This window comes from Hibiscus syriacus, unplaced genomic scaffold, assembly GCF_006381635.1.
Source record: "Hibiscus syriacus cultivar Baekdansim isolate YM2019G1 unplaced genomic scaffold, ASM638163v2 tig00111719_pilon, whole genome shotgun sequence".
Taxonomy (NCBI): domain Eukaryota; kingdom Viridiplantae; phylum Streptophyta; class Magnoliopsida; order Malvales; family Malvaceae; genus Hibiscus; species Hibiscus syriacus.
Window position 1 is genome coordinate 86,118 of NW_024063162.1, and position 17,255 is coordinate 103,372.

A 17,255-nucleotide genomic window follows, 5' to 3' on the forward strand; every position below is an offset into this window, starting at 1 on the left:
TTTTAACGTTTTTCCTTTATAACAAAAAATAAATAAATTTGTATTTATTTTATATAATATTAGATTTCATCACATACACTATATAAGTTAATAAAAGTAATGACGAATTATACTAAATATCACTAAACTTTAGGGATATATCAATTTTATTAGTGAACTTTAAACACTTGGATGCTAACATGGTAGTGATATAAGTTAATAAATTTAATGACTTCAATTAATATAACACTGAATCTTTAACTCATTAACATCCTATTGACATTACAGTTGGATGCTCACATGGGAGTGATGTGAAAGCTAAAATTATATATATATTTTTTATTTAACTCATCATTTTCTTCGTCAAAATTTATGTTTTCACTCATTTTTTGTTTTTGCTAAAAATTGTCTCTCGAATGCCTTTTATGACCACTTAGATACTGATCAACTCGTCTCATTATTTATTATCATTTTTCGTTTAATTTTTTTAAAATTTCTTTAAAACTCATGAAAATTAAAAAAGAAACTATTATTTTTTTTTTTGGAGTTTGGGGCTTTCTTGGGTTTAAGAGATTTGGGTGTTTTGTTTGGAAACTTTGATTGTGAAAAATATTGTTTTGAGAAGATGAAGAACATATTTCAAAACTAATCCCATCTTATGGTGGCCAAAGAAGATCGGAGCGTTAGTACGTCTAATCTTTAGATGATTTTACGTCTATTTTGAGTGAATTTCACGAAAAACTTATCTAAAAAGGAAAAAAAAGAGTAAAACAGTGATGTTTTGATACCAAACTTATCATGAGTAACAATAATTGTCAAATGACAGCTATCAACGACCATAAAAATGACATCGTCTTGATTGCATCACGATAACAAAAATTTTATTTATACATATTATGATACCATTAGAATTTTAATGGTCCAATACTTACATTGCAGTAAAACGGAAGTTGAATTTTCTAATCGAATCAATTTAAAGTGTATTAGTAAACTTAGTGGCGGATCTAGGAATATGTTTTAGGGCGGACGCACATACGTTAAGGATATAAAATTTTTGAATTAGGTAAGCATAAATAAAATTTTAGGATGGACATCATCAATAAAATATGTCATAATTGAAGAATTTCATATTTCAGGATAGGCATAATAAATTTTTAGGATGGTCACTATCAATAAAATAAATGATTAATTGAAGAAAATTCAAATATCATGTGGACACGTCCCCATCGACCCTTAATATGCATCCTTCAGTGAGTAAACTCGATACATACGCTATATTTCAATGGTATTTGGTGACGTATATCTTAAAAACATTTGTAATTCAAAAAATATATTTCATAAAAGTTAACAGAAATAATAATAGGAGAAGTGGTAAATAATTGATATTAATTGTTTTATTTAAAGTGTGAATTGCCCGTCCAGCTTAGTTGGTAGAGCGCAAGGCTCTTAACTTTGTGGTCGTGGGATCGAGTCTCACGATAGACAATTCATAATTCTGACTGCCGGGTGGTCTTCCACAGATTCGACTCAAATCGAAAATCAACTTATCAGATATTAACACAATTCGACTAACCTATCTGGTTTTAACTCGACTCAAAAAGCAATTGATATGATATTGATATAAACCATAAAATAACCGATCTGATAGTCAGTCGACCCGAAAATTGACCCGACACGCTACCTGACTCGACCCGATTTATAATACACCCGAACTAAATTCAAACCGGGCCTAATCTGACCCAAATAAAATTAAACTAAATATAATCTAAATCCGAAATGAGCATACCTAAACCCGATCCGAATGACCCGTTTGCTTTTCTTCTCCAGCGTTCCTTTTTGCTTTTCTTCATTTTTTTTTGCTTGAACATGAGCATCACCAATATAACTTTATATAAAATAATCTCTCTTTAGGCTTATAAATTGGGGGAGCAATTGACTATAAATTCATTATCCTCGACTAAGAACACACGAAACTTCTCAAAACAATGACAACGCCAAGCTTAGATTCATCCTCACACAACAACCTTAGCTTTAGCCGTAATTAGTCCTCGTCTTCGTTGGGTTCGACCAATCACAAACCCCACAAAGGAACCATCCTGCTTGGGCACCCATTGTCCAACTTTTATCAGAACACGACCGAGTCGAAATCCAGTTCTTCAAACTCTTGCATCGAGTTGGCGGTGGCGGTATGGGAAATGTATATATCTGTGAGATTAACAACATCGCCATCGAATCCAACCATCATCATCCTCATTGACTCTATGTTATGAAAGTGGTCGATGGGGAAGGCACCTGATTTGATAAGAAAGCTACTGGTGAAAGATCCAAACAAAAGAATGGAGGGAAGTTGGTCGGGGTGCTTTTGAAATCAAGAGGCACGGGTTTTTCAAAGATGTGGATTGGGCTCTAATTAGATCCCTTCAGACTATTTTGATGGCTACAGTCCGTACGTTACACTGTCGTTATTCTTGTGCTCCTCGTCTTGCTCCAAACAAAATCTAATCGAAGACGATCGTTTATCGTTAGATGTGGGGCGGCAGGAGGGAGAGGGATGACAGGGGAAGAGGTTTTTTTTTTAATTTTTTTTAAAAAAATAATATTGTTATTATTAAAAAATTAAAAATATAAAAGTAGACACCTAAAAATGTAACAGAGAAAATATTAGACAATTAATTTTAACAAAAATTGTTTAGTTACCAAATCGTATTTCAAAATATAATTTAAGTAATTATTTTCATATTAATCCAAAAAGGAACTCCGAGAAGAAGGGTTTTATGATAAAAAAAAGAGACTATTTTACCGTGAATTGAAAAAATAAGTCTTTTTTAGTTTATAAATTTTAATTAAATCTAAATTATTTATTTATTTATTTAAATTTAACCATTATAAAATAATATAAAATTTATTAGTTTTACATAGTCTAAATAAATCTTATCCCTGTATATATAAATCTTATACAAAAGTTGAGGCACAAACAAGTGCGTAAGCGTAATAGTAGCCTTAAATTTTGGAAGTCAAATATATGGACCGATATGAACTGAAGAAATACAATTCAGGCACAAATATAATACACAACCTTCCTCTAATATTTTGAGTGGCTGATTAAGAATTGATGCATGTTCCATGGATTAGGACCGGCTGTCTGGTCAATGGATTCAAAAGATGGTATCCAAAAGGGAAACGAACACAAGCCTTCAAGTCAAACAACAATGACAAGCACAAAAGCTCCTACAAATATATAGATATAAACTGTTCTTAAAAAGGCAATCCAATTACAGACAAACAACACATGTTTCAGTAACCTCTTTTCTAAGCCAAAAGAAAAGCATTGATGTAAGGTGGAAGAAACTTTCAACCACTTATTGGTGTATTGTACAAACGGTCTGGAAGAAGTGTCTGCATTTAGTTATCATGTTTACTGGTGCTCGTTTCAACATCTTCTACAACATGGTCAATGGAGAGAAATAAGGCATTCTGATTCTTCTGCAAGAACCTGCAATGACAAGACACCGTCATCCATATCAGCACTCAGCAGAGATTGATGATAATAAACTATCACCTTCCCAGAAGCAATATAAACATATTTAATGGGGTTTTGCAAGAATAATGTGCCTTACAAAAGGCATAATTGGGGGATCCGGGGGGAAGGGGGGACTAAGGTGAGGGATAGAGTTCGCACTTGAGGAAGTCAACTAAATTTTGCTGCAACTCCAATAACGTCTTCTGCTCAATGTCTGTACGCATCAATAACTCGGGCAATTTCACTGCAAATGAAAGAACAGTACATCAGAAGAATGAACTTCATAATAAAAAAATCCATCACATGGAAAATTCGTTAGTCTAGGGAGTAGCCTTAATCAAACATTTAATGAGTATATCAGGAATGAGCTGCAATAATTGCAACAAACATGCATACCACGTATAGACATAGCAAAAGATTACATGATTTCCGAGTTTGGACTCGAACTACAAAAAGGATTATCAGAGTAGGCAAAGATTTCTGAATTAGCAAGCAGAATTCCTCCCTATATGTACTATTAGAGAGCAAGCAAGGTACTTATTTTTTTTTTCAAGTTAATCAAATTTGTCTACTGCGATGGGATAAACATACCAAAGAGACGCAGCAGATGTTCAGCCCCATATACGATGGATGGACAGAGATCCTCTGTAAAAATACAACGATACTGCTTACGCTCACTTTTGTACAAAAGTATCACAGGTAAAGCTTTGTTGAAGTAAGCACATATCTCTTTAAAGATTTCTCTTACTGAATCGGATACCCTACATGCATAACATGTTCATGTCAACTATTAGAAAACTAAAAACATAGGGCCAAGAATATGGAAATGGAGCTTGGTAAAATAATTATTTATCAAACTTCGAAGGCATTAACTAGGATTGAAGATTTGAGGCACTTTCACTCACAACTAACTTACAAGTGGATACTTCTGCTGTTATTGTTCTTCCATTAGAAACTAAAAACTAGCAAACCTAGTATAAACTGTACATAAGTGCAAAGAATTCTGTGTCAATAATCCTACTAGGTTGTTTTTCTTGCATCTTTCACGACATCAGCAATTCAAGGTACATTCTAATAGCATCATGCAGGTCTTTTGGACCATCAGGTCTTTAACAGTTGCTTGACAATAAGTGGTGCCAATGAATTAAATAAAGCTGGTTCTTCATCTAGCTTACCATTACAGGAGCTGGCCATGCTGAAAGGAGATGAATGCTGCAAGTTATAACAATGAGAAAAAAAGGAGGGAACAAACTTACGTGTTATCCTTCTTATATCTGTAATCAATATACATCTTCAATATGTCTTCCACATTTGGAGTACGCGGAAGTGCAAAAAGCTGTAAGATAAGATATAAATCAATTCTGATGATTGACATTGACAGGGAAGTCTTAAAATGAAACAGAAGGAATAATGCTTGCAAATCCAAACCTGAGGATATACCTACCTTTCCCAAATGAGTAATAAATTCACAATCGTTAATTAGTTGCTTCTTCAGAGTGAGCGGAATTCGAATGTTCACAAGCTTTTCTGAACTATCTGAAAGTACATTCTGCTTATCCTAACAGTTCAGAACAGTTTAGCAATCAATTATCAATTAGACTAAATTAAACATGAAATCTATATAATGGAAGTTCAAGATTCTTACTCTTTAGGCTTAAATCAAGGATGTCTTTAGCTTTTTTTAACTAGTAACATATGTTTACAATGAATACAAATAAACTAAATTTCTAACCAAAATAACCAATAAGCATTGAAAATGCTAAGGCAATCATATCCAACAACAATGGGGAATAAACACCTTGCAAATATAATCACTGTTTTGCTTTTTGCCCCTACTACCTGCAAGATAAACATATCTTAATTCTTGAACCCTCCTTTTTCATATTTTTTGGCAAATAAAAGAACACTAAAATTAACCTTTGGGATGCCTCATGGACACGAGCGATGTTCCTCTCTTTGAAGTTCGAAATTCACCCTTCTTTTCTTCCTTCAGTTTCTTGTTAAGTGCTTCCTGTTTTTGCAGATTCTCTTCTGTAAATTTCATTAACCTATCCACACCTACCCATTCATCCCAGCTGTGAAAACCAAAAATAGCATCAAGAATTCAATTTTCCATGAAAATATACATATAATTTGAAAGAGAAGAGGAGTTACTTCTTTTTCCACCCCTGTAAAACAAACAAGCAAATTGATTAATAAAGAATTAAATTTCAACCAATTTTATGGGGAAATAAGAAAAAGAGAGATTAAATGGAATTTTTTTATACTTACAAGATAATGAACGAAATAATGCCAGCCGTTGCTCCTTTTTTCGCATTTTAGAACCTGGCAAGTAAAGCGATGAGTGAAGTGGGTTTTAAGGAGAATAGGAAGGAAAAAGCTTAAAATTTTCCTTTGATTTAGTTACTTTAGCCAAGTATATGAAGCGGCTATGGTAAGCGAGGACTTTCTCGTCTTCTCTGAAAAGAAAGGTATCGTAACGTTTACAGAATTCCTCGTCAGTTTCAGTAGCGGAATCGGAATCGGAGTCGGTCTTGGTGACGGTGGCGGAATCGTCGTCGGTCAAGGCAGCGTTTGAACTTCCCATTTTTGAGAGTGGGAAGGGATTTCGGTTCGAGGGCTTCAGTTATCGAAGTTTTAGTTTATCGGTTGGCGGAATCCTTTTTCTCTTGATCGGTTTTTTCACTGTGAACTATAAAAGGTCGGTGAGGGGGCACAGAGGTAAATTCGCAAGGAGGGATTTTCTATGGGTAAATTACGTAATTCCTCACTGAACTTTACTCTCTCTAAATTCACTCGCTGTACTTTCACGTTTTTCAGTTTACTCAATAAACGTTTGAATTGCTCTTCTTTTGGTCACTCTGATTATTTTACTTTTATTTTGGTATGATGTGGAATTTTTTTATTATTAAAATATAAAAACAATTTAAATAAATAATAAAATAATATTTTTATTATTAGATTTAAAAAATATTTAAAATAATCACCGTCCACCGTCGACCTTCGGAATTGATAGTCGTTCGATCCTAAATATCATGAGTCACTTTGCCCATCCCCTTGAGTATGAATCTAATGGTTCTTTCACCGAAATATCTCAAAGCCCGTGAATCTCGATTGAAATATTTCAGTTTTCCTCACTTTTAATATCCTATTCGTGAATTTCGGAGCATGTTCTAACAAAATTGAGGTTAGATTCGGAATTAAGGGGTCAAGTCTAAGTAACCCATGAAATCTAAGATCGAATGACCACCATTTGTGGCGGTTGACGGCATGTGGCATTTTGGTTTTCTTCTTTTTAAGCGGATTTGAAGCATGTTTTGATAAAATAGAGGTCAGATTCGGATTGAGGGATCGAGACAATTGCGTCCAACGTCGTCGAGCAATGGACAACCACCTTTTATTTTTATTTTTATTTTAAACAACAATGAAAATTGAAAGTTTAGTGAGTGAACAAAACAAGAATAATTCAAAAATTCTGTGAGTAAATTGAAAAAAAAATACAGTGAATGAAATAGAATGGAAAGTAAAGTTCAGTAAGAAATAGTGTATTTTACCATTTTTTTCTATTTTCAAAAAATGGCATTAATTTGTTGGTCATTATTGGAGGTGGGTATACAGACTACCTGCCCGTTTAGTCCGCGGGTTTTGACGATGCATGCTTAAACGGAGCGATTTAAAAAGCACGCAATCATAATCGGTTTTGAATTTTAAGGTCCGTCCGTTTAACCCGCGGGTTAAACAGGCTTACCCGCGGCCCGTTAAATAAAAATAATTTTAAATGTTTTAAATACAATAAAAAATAATGTTCTAACTTACTACACCTTTAAAAATGATCTAGTAACTTGAAAAAGAAGGTAGCACCGTCAAAAATAATAAATAATATTTAAATTTTATTTTAAATAGCAGAAAATGATTATAAAATAATATTTTTTAATTTTTTTAATCATTAATATATATAACGATATAATTACTTAAACTCAAATTAAAAAAAAAACAATATTAACTTATATCACCTAATTGAAAAATAAATAAAACAATAACCACATTATACTTTTATAAAACACTATTATTTAAGGCTATAATATGAAGACACATAAGTGTCTGCAAGCAGAAATTCAAACAAAAAATTCAACAAAGTCAAAAATTATACAAATCAAACAAATTTTCTTTTGTAAAAACCTTTAAAAGTTGAAAAAGTATGTTTTCAATTTTTTTTCTTTTACTTTTCTTTCTTATTTTTAATCCAAATTGTTGAAAACATTTTTTTGTTTCGATATAACAAATTAAGTTTAAATGAATTTTAAGATTTTACAAATGATTTTCTAAGTATATTCGATTTAATTAATCGAATATCAAATTATTACTCCAAGTCTTTCAAGTTCAAATTCAAACCTTACTAAATGTGTAAAATTGTGTTTTATACTTAATATATTTTTGAAATAATTTTCACAAAGTATTTTGAACCAAAATCAAGCCTAAAATCAATTTTTCATAGTGATGCACCGATGCACCAATCCATGCATCGATGCACCATGAATTAAATTGAACATCGAATGCATTTCATGCATCGATGCACTGAGGATTTTTATGAAAACATCGAATGCATTTGATGCATCGATGCACCAGCCATGCATCGATGCACTCTGGCTATTTTGAAACATCGAATGCACTCTTAGTGCACCGATGCACTGAGAGTCCAACGGTCAAAATAATTGAATTTTACACTGATGCACCTATGGTATGCATCGATGCACTAACGCTCCCATCCACTTTCATTAATTGTTTTCACACTTAAATGGCTCTATTGACTCCACTAATCATCCCCAACGTTCATAATCAATTGAAGGTGTATTTAAACAAGCTTAGAAGTCATTGATCAATAACAAGAAACAAGTATCAACAAGAATCAAGAGAGAATCAAAGAGAAAGCATCAAACCTCAAGTTTGAGCATTTTCAAGCCTATTTCATTCAATATTCATTTTTGCTTTCAAGAACACTTATTGTGCTCAATTGTATTATTCTTGATTGTTCTTTCTTTGTTCTAGAATTGTGCAAACATCTTGCCTTGTGAGGATTTTCTTGTAAGTTTGCAAAATTTGTATTGTTCTCTTTGGGAGAGAGTGTTCTCAAGAATTTGGATATAATTCTTGAGGGATTTGTAAGGTTACTCTTTGTCCTCAAAAGAAAGACAAATTAGTGAATCTGTGGAAAATCCTTAGTGTGGATAGCTAAGGTAGTGGACGTAGACTTTGGTTGAGAAAGTCGAACCACTCCAAATCGCTGGGCAATTACTTTCAATTTTCTGCACAAGCTTCCACCGAAATTTTTATTTGTTAATTCACCCCCCTCTTGGCCATATTCATAGATCGATTAACTCAACACAAATACTACGTGTCATGTGATATATTATTAGAATATCACGTGACTTTTTATAATTAAAGAACGAAATGTATAACATACTTCATGAAAAAAATAAAGGTCAAAATTAAATAAAAAAATATTTAAATACCCAAGTGATAATGATGTAAATTTTATAAGACTAAAATACTATATAAATCTTTTAACTTTTTTTTTAAATGAAGAATAATTTGATACATTGTAAATGAAAAAAAAATCAAGCAATGGTAGAATTATGACAAATGTCCTAATAAATTTAAGAACTACAATAGTTATAAGTAACATCATATTTATAAGTAATTTATTTTCTTTTTCTATAAAATTCTTTAAGTTTATTTTCTCTAAATTTTTATAAATTTTAAATTAAGCGGGCTTTTGCAGGCTTCGCGGGCTACCCGCGGTTATACCCATTAAACCCGCGAGTTTAACGGTCCGGGCTAAAAAGCCCGCAATTTAAACGAGCTTCAATTTTTGATGTCCAAAACCCGCACGGGCCGCGGGTTAAATGGATAGCCCGCGGGCCTTAGCCCATATACCCACCTCTAGTCATTATATAAGGGTAAATTGCACAGTTTCTTACTAAACTTTATTTTTTTCCTATTTTACTTATTGAACTTACAATTTTTTCAATTTGGTCATTAAACTTTTGAATTGCTCTTATTTTGATCACTTAAAAATACAAATTATTTTATTATTATTCTATGATGTGGAATTTTTTATTATTGTTAAAATATGAAAAAAAATTAAAAAAATAATAAAATGATATTTTATTATTATTAAATTTAAAAAGATTTAAAATATTCATCTCCCCTTCCACCATCTTCTCATCACTTTCGATCAACGTTGGCTTTCGAAACCGGCAATCGTTTGATCTCAAAATGTCCCGAGAGACTCATTTTGACATGTTGAGTCCTAATCTAATGGTTTTTTCTCGAAAAATGTCACTTTAGAGCATGTTTCGAGAAAATGAAAGTCGGTTTCGAACTTAGGGTCAAGGCGAAGCAACCCATAAACTCAGGGAGTCAAGACAAAGCGACCAATGAAATCTGAAACCGAACAACTACCATCTACGAATAGTGAACTATCATCATCTATTTTAAATTATTTTTATATTAAATAATAATAAAAATGTCACATCATATCAAAATAATAATAAAATAATTCAATATGATCAAAACATGAGTAATTTGAAAGTTCAGTGAGTAAATTAAAAAATTGAAAGTATAATAAGTGAAATAGGAGATAATAAAATTCAGTGAGAAATTGTGTAGTTTACCCTTGTATAAAAGTTCGTGGCACCTTAAAAATTATGCAATAACTAATTCTGGATTTTGGCTTTAAAGGCCCAAAAGAATTACCATTTTCGACTTTGGTCATTGAATCCACGGCCACTTTTTAATAATTGTATTAATATTAATTCACTTTTCAATAATTTGTAAACAATTATTTTATTTACTTTTTAATCAATTATAAGATGATATGACGTGATTCACAAGGTACAATCCGTTAATTTAATTTACATTTTTTTATAATTAGGAGATGATAAATTTTGAATCTTAAATAAATTATTATTGATATTATTTAATTATTAAAACTGTATAGTTATTCATATTAATTCTATTTAAAATTATGAATATAAGATTTTACTGTGTAAATATTTAGTATAAATTTTATTTTGATTTAAATCTTATTATATATAGATTTACTTTAATTGAATTAGTTATTAATCTATTCTTATTCAATAATGATTATTTTTTTAATGTTTAGATGTACTGTGTATTTATAATTATACTTGTAATTGCAAGGACCAATAATCAAAGTATTTGAGGGGAAAATATTTAAAATAGTTATAATTTTTTATTTATTAATTCAAATTAAATATTACATATAGTATTATATTAATAAGTAATATAAGTTTTCATATGAAAGATATTTTGAAAGATGTAGTGACGGCAAATCTCATCATGTCAGATGTAAATTAGAATACACAGTTTAAAATAAGCTAAAAAAATTATTTTATGGATAAAATTAATTGAATAAAAAATTATTTTATCTTGAATAAACAATCATTATCGTAAGCAGAAAAATATTTTTCACTGAATTTGACATTTCGTCAAGAAGTTGGTTGGTATCACTCAAGCGTTTATAGATTGAATGTTTAGCATTAAATATATATATTAATTTTGTTAAAAATATAATAAGTTTTTAAGTTAGTTTGGTGGTTGGGTGTTTATCATTGATTTATGAAGAGTTATTGTTTGAATTCTATCGAAAGCAATTTTTCATCAAATGATTCTAATAAAACAACGTCGTTTGGGTTTTTTCAGCGCTAAAACGATGACGTTTTGGTGAGGAAGTCACATCATCATCGTCATGGCACAAAGATGTCATGTCATCGTGTCATTAATGGATTAACGACGGAGTTTCATAGTTACAGTTAGGGACTGATGCAAAATTCTATGTTGGGGGCAAACTTGAACTTTTAAAATTCTAAGGGATAAAATAGATTTTCAATAGAAAATACATAGAAAAAAATCTAAAATATATAATAATTTTAAAATTTCAGGGGCAACTGCCCCCACTCGCCTTATCAATATATCACTGATTGCAGTTAAACATAAATGTCAGTGTTAAAATTGACAAAGTTAAAATGTTAATGGCATAAACGAGTTCGAGCTTAGTATTTTATCGTTTTAATAAGATATAAATTTTCATATGAAAAATATTTTGAAAGATATCGTCACGGTAAATCTTATCCTATTAAACGTAAATTGCACAATTTAAAAAAATCTAAAAGTTTATTTTATGAATAAAATTAATTGAATAAACAATAATTATTGGAACACATTACAAAAATGAACTAAGCATTTAATTGAGAAGAATAAAAAAAAACCCAGCTAGTATTAAGGATTTTGTTATAATATAGAAGCTCTAAAATTTTAGACCGATAGTAGGGTTTGCATAAGACGCTAAGCTTAATGTCCATCACCACCGGAACTTGGACCAGAGTTGGTGACTGCGTCAACGAATGCATGACCTTCTCCTCCGGAACTTGGGCCTGAGTTGGTGACCGTGACAGCGTCAACGAATGCATGACCTTCTCCTCCGGAACTTGGGCCTGAGTTGGTGACCGTGACAGCGTCAACGAATGCATGACCTTTTCCGCCGGAACTTGGACCGCCGGTCTTGATTGCTTCAATGGTGAGGCTCAAATCATCCAACAAAACTTCCATCCCTTTGGTTATAGAGCTGCGTGAGCCCGGCACTGCACCGTTGAGAGGACGAGCCCCGGAAGTGAAAAGAAATGAAACAAGAAGTAGAACGAGGAGAAAACAGGAAGAGTTGGCCATTGAGAAACGCTTGGGATTGTTTTACGCAGCTAAGAGAGGTAAAATTTGGTCGTTGATTGCCAATTTTTTGTGTGTAATTAAATTGCATGCAGATGCCTATATATACTACTCTTCCACGCAGCCTCAAAACAGTAACTTGAAAGCTGATATCAGCCTGTTCGTCAGAGCTTAAGGGGTGTGACCCATTTCGAACACGTGACATATTTCTAGGGGTTAAGCTGCCACCCACCTACATTTTTATTGTGCGAGGAGTAGGTCGTAAGTTGATGAAAATCAAGTAGTTTTTGAGTACGAGGTTCGAAATCGTTGCTACTTGTGTCATTAATTACTAGACTTGCCTGGAAAATACAGGAGTTTGAATCAAAATCAAACTGATAAGATAGTAAAAAATGCACAACGCCATGGAGTGCGTAAAGCAAGAGGAGTCGGGACCAGCCTCCATGGGAGGAAAATGTCCAACGCAGAAGTGACAGGCTGCCGTTAAAAATGAATTAAAGAGAATCAATGGAATCCAGGTCATAATTCATGCATGGGAAACTTCGTAATCCCACCCTTTTTTAATTGTTGAAATGAGGATAAAGGTGTATTGAAAAATCACAAAAGGTTGAAAAGACAAAGCGGCATTCAAGCGTACAATATAAATATGAATATCCTCAGGACGAGCACGAAGGTGTTTGGTGATGCTGACGCTAACGTAATACCCTGTTATTTGGGTTTGACAGGGTCGTTCTTGTAGCAAAATTTCAGAAATATTATCAATAACAGATGCAGAGTCAATAAGGACGGGCATGAATGCTTACTTCCCAGGCATCAATTACTTAACACAACTTTCTCTATTACACTCATGAACCCAAGAGGCCAAGGAGCAAGAGAAGTCAGCAGCAGATAGATGACAACTCGGTTGGACCATGCGGGAACTGTATTGTTGAGTTGACTACCAGATTCCATGCCATTCTCTGAATCTATCAAATGCGTATGATGATGAGACTAATTAATTAATTAATTTCATTGAATGGAATTTTTCAACACTTTGAAAAGGGTTATGGTAGCAATATCAAATTTCCATTATGTTGTTGCGGATATAATATGGAGGCATGATGATTTAAGTATTTGAAAAAATGCATATTTCTTTGATTTTACAAATTAGCAAAATCCCTTTTTTTCTGAGGTAGAATTAGATAAGATGAACTGAAACTTCTAACAAGATACAGAGGAGTCAAATCATCTTGTAGGTCCGAATTCTCAATCTTCAAAGTTAGATCATCTATCACTGATTAATGGTAATGGTAAACTGTCTTGAATCGTCTTTCTCACAGAAATGAAGTTATTTATCTAATCTAACTTACGACCCATTTATACAAGCACCAGTTAATCCAACACTTACCATTTAAAATCACTTCTGTGCTAGCCAGCTGAGCGTTGAAATATTCCTTTCACACCAAATAGGGTATAAAAATTCCGTCCAATCAAGCTTAAGAATAGTTTAAATAAGAGATGTACCCTTAAGCTTGCAACTCATCCTCCCAGTTCATTGGAACTCTATGAACACACATTTTGAGTATCTCAAGGCAGCAGAAAAGGGACATATCCCGAAATGTCAGTTGACAGTCAATGTTTACTCTGAAATGGAGGATTTCATCAGCCTATCTTTTGTATACAACTTGTTCAGGATAATCATCCAGGAGATGGAAGAGAACATAGGAACATTGGAAAGGAAACCAAACTACCATCTGCCAACAGACTTTAGGATCTTCATTCCTTGTAACATTTCATATGTTTGTAATCCTCAATTTCTCACAATTAGGATCAACTGAATTAAAGACTGAGGCTGCCATATCCCTCAATTTCAAGCTTTTCTTCCCTGGAATTAGCCCTCACTGGATCTTGCCAAAAGGAAACATTCTTCAAGAAGTAGACATTAACCCATTCAAATTGAACCCTGACCAGCCAGGATGTTTATGATCAACAAAATTATACAAACTCTATTGCAACACTCTTTTAAGTTCTTAGTTCCCAGGCTTCCTTAAGATTTTGGAAGACAAATTTGCTTTCAAGCGACACGAGAACCTTGAGCCTTAACAAGCTGTCCCTTCCAGAAAAATCAAAGGCACATCTGACGTATCTGTTGCAAAACTGATTTTAGTAAAATGAATTGGCAACACCAAAAATTCTGCAAGTTAAAGATATCTGATATAAGGAGCTGCATCTTCAGATGCCTTCCTTTACAACTTGTAAGCCCATTTTTTATTTTTTCAAGCAACGAAGAACGATCTTTTTCAGTAAGCCTCTTGGTAACCAGAGAAAGATTAAGGTATATGATTGGAGGACACTGATTTTAAGACCTATAATTGCTACTTTGCTAGCATCAAATCAAAATCACCTTGCATTACCCCAGAAATAAAAACCCCAGTTCTAGTCGAATTCAATTGTAAACCTGACGTGCTGTAAAAAACCTCTAAAATACTCCACACACCAATGACATTCAAGATTTCTCTAGCAGAATATCATGAGATCATCAGCAAACACAAGATGGGTGATTTTTATCTTGTAGCACTTGGGATGGTACTTAAAAATGTCCTTTTCACAAGGAATGTTCAACTTATGAGAAAGAACATTCATTGCTATAATGTTTTGGTTAAAAGTTTTTTGCTCCCTTATGACATCACTTAATATTTCTAAGTCGTTAGATTCCAATATCGTACATTAAGTTTTCAAAGTAGGAAATGCCAAAATGATTATTCAAATCAAAACTTGAATGAATTTGTTGAACATTTATATTATTATTATTATTATTCTGAAGATCGGGTATGAAAAACAAACTCTGGAGAAAGTCGATTCATTTAATTTCCTTTAATATATCCTCCTCTCGGTTGAACTATATATGTAACATTATCATCATGCAAGATAGTTGACGTATTTTCTTGTAGAATCAAATCAAATATATTAAGGATATGTTGGGTTGTCTTGACCAAACACATGAATAAATTTAACCCTATCCTTTATTTTTGTTGAATCCCAGGGATAGACTGTAGCTTCACATATAAAGTATCCCTTTTCTTGTATTAATTTCCTTTAAGAGTCTTTTTCAAAGAATGACACAAAACTAGCATTGAATTAAACTTGTAAAACAAGTTCATTAGGTTAAGTCAAATCCACATGCTTTCACTCGATAGCTAGAACTAAAAGCATGGGGCTTTTGGCTGAAGCCTATAGATCACATTACTTGGTTCCAACTACACAGGAGAAAATGACAAAACTACCGGTCCCATTCCTATACCGGCAATTTGGCCATCAAAGATAGGACACTCCTCACATGGAATCCCCACTAACAGTGACTAGTCTTCCCTGATATGCAAGCAAAAACAAGCTCAAATCCTGAAAGTCGTTCCCGGAAACAAAAGGAAATAAGCTTTCTCAGGCTTCAAAACCTCAATGGGATTCTTCTTTATTTTCCAAGAAACGGACTTGGGGCTTCAATCTTGATGCTAAAGTAAAGGTTGTACTAATAATATTCCTTGGAGAACACAACAAGACTAATACGACAATATCTTGCTGTCAGGTATTTGGCTGATTAGAGAACAGATCTAGAAGGCAAATAACAAAGCACTAGAATCGACCTCTCTCTGTATCTTACAATCTGGCCATCGAATAAATTCGCAGATAAAAGTTCGCAGTAGCAGACATCAATGAATACTACCAATTTGGACCACCTCCCCCAAGACTTTCGTTCTGCAAACTTAGACTTATCTTCCCAAATCGAATCCTATCAATACCCCATTTCTCATTTGGTCCTGACATTTTTTTCAGGCCAAGAACGTGTTGCTTCAAAACGGAAAAACTAAATCTAATAATCATGAATATAAGGAACAATAGGTTCATTTCAAAGTTAATATTCGTACATAATTGAAGATCTAGTTCATAGTACACCATCTTAGGTATAAATTTCTGAAATTAAAGAAATAAAACAGAATCACAAGCCAAATATAAGTAAACGATACAAGAACCCAAAACAAAGCAAAACCCAGAACTAGAAATCAAGTGAAATATATATATATGGTCGGTTAGTGATTAGAATTATCTGCCTCTGTTAGTGAAATTCATCTTCTCGTAATACTGAATGGAGAGAAGAGAGAGACAAAGATGAACCTCGTCTTTCCCCCACCGAGGGGGAGGCTTGGAGTTGAAAAATTTGGGAAACGGAGGGGCCCAAGACGAAGCGGAAGCAGATTGGGGCTTTGAAAGCGGCCAAAGGTAAAGCGAGTGAAGCCGACGGAAGCCGCCCAGAGGCAAAACCACAGATCTAAGTTGTTGAGTTCCACAGCCGATGTTAGCCCAGTGCCTGGTGCAGATCAGCTCCCAAAGCCGCTCGTCCTTGGCAGTTTTTTGCCACTGCTTGCTAACGCAGGAAGCCATTGCTAAAGTCCTGGCGTCGACGTGTTTCAAGACCTCGTACAGCAGATTTTCATCTAAATTCATGAACCCAGTTTCCTGTTCATCGGGCTCTTGTTTAATTTTCTTCATTTTGGGGTTGGGTAAGGGTACCTGAGAATCCGAGGCACAACGTTTCATTGGGAAAAGCTGAAGCCTGGTCTGTTTTGGTTGAGATTGAATTGAGAATGGGATGGGGAGTGGGTGGTAATGGGAGCTGGTTTTGTCGGATATCGAAGAGAACAAGTGATGGATAATTGAGGTCGCCTGACCCTGACGCTGACCCTGGCCTGGTTTGAGGGGCTGGGATGGGAGGGTTCGAGTTTCGATTCCTTTCTTTTCCTTTTATTATTTTTTTCATAAAGAATTCACAAATCACGATGTCTGTCTAGTGTTTTGTTTTTATTATTATTTTGCTTGCCATATGGGTGTGTTTTATTTTTAGGTTAAATTACACATAAAGTCTCTTTATTATGAATTTAGTAATAAATATATCATATTTTTTGAATTAATTATAAATATATCATTCAATTAAAATGTTATTATAACATAGCACTATATTATTAAATATTATATATAA

At 33.3% G+C, this 17,255-nt stretch overlaps 2 protein-coding genes across 3 annotated transcripts; both read right to left on the reverse strand.

Moving 5' to 3' along the window:
- Positions 1-3,211: 3,211 nt before the first annotated feature.
- On the reverse strand, positions 3,212-6,218 carry LOC120168307 (protein MRG2-like). Of its 2 annotated transcripts, none has more exons than XM_039177087.1 (10): positions 5,907-6,218; positions 5,771-5,824; positions 5,654-5,667; positions 5,417-5,574; positions 5,298-5,338; positions 4,944-5,048; positions 4,756-4,835; positions 4,091-4,260; positions 3,659-3,743; positions 3,212-3,472 (listed from the first exon to the last, which is right to left on the reverse strand). In XM_039177087.1, exons 1-10 carry the CDS (start codon positions 6,084-6,086, stop codon positions 3,382-3,384), a joined length of 978 nt encoding a protein of 325 aa, XP_039033018.1. In that variant the 5' UTR covers positions 6,087-6,218; the 3' UTR covers positions 3,212-3,381. The 2 variants fall into 2 exon arrangements, with proteins under 2 accessions (XP_039033018.1, XP_039033017.1); XM_039177086.1 differs by having other exon boundaries at positions 4,944-5,057.
- A 9,890-nt stretch (positions 6,219-16,108) lies between these two features.
- On the reverse strand, positions 16,109-17,005 carry LOC120168306 (F-box protein GID2-like). The gene has a single exon (XM_039177085.1). The coding sequence runs from the start codon at positions 16,814-16,816 to the stop codon at positions 16,322-16,324; it is 495 nt and encodes a 164-aa protein (XP_039033016.1). The 5' UTR covers positions 16,817-17,005; the 3' UTR covers positions 16,109-16,321.
- Positions 17,006-17,255: the final 250 nt, after the last annotated feature.

Coding starts and splice junctions, on each gene's coding strand:
- LOC120168307 (XM_039177086.1), bottom strand. CDS start 6,086: ATGGGAAGTTCAAACGCTGCCTTGACCGACGACGATTCCGCCACCGTC. Junction 5,825..5,906: donor GCTTCATATACTTGGCTAAA/GTAACTAAATCA, acceptor TTTACTTGCCAG/GTTCTAAAATGCGAAAAAAG. Junction 5,339..5,416: donor GTCCATGAGGCATCCCAAAG/GTTAATTTTAGT, acceptor TTTATCTTGCAG/GTAGTAGGGGCAAAAAGCAA.
- LOC120168306 (XM_039177085.1), bottom strand. CDS start 16,816: ATGAAACGTTGTGCCTCGGATTCTCAGGTACCCTTACCCAACCCCAAA.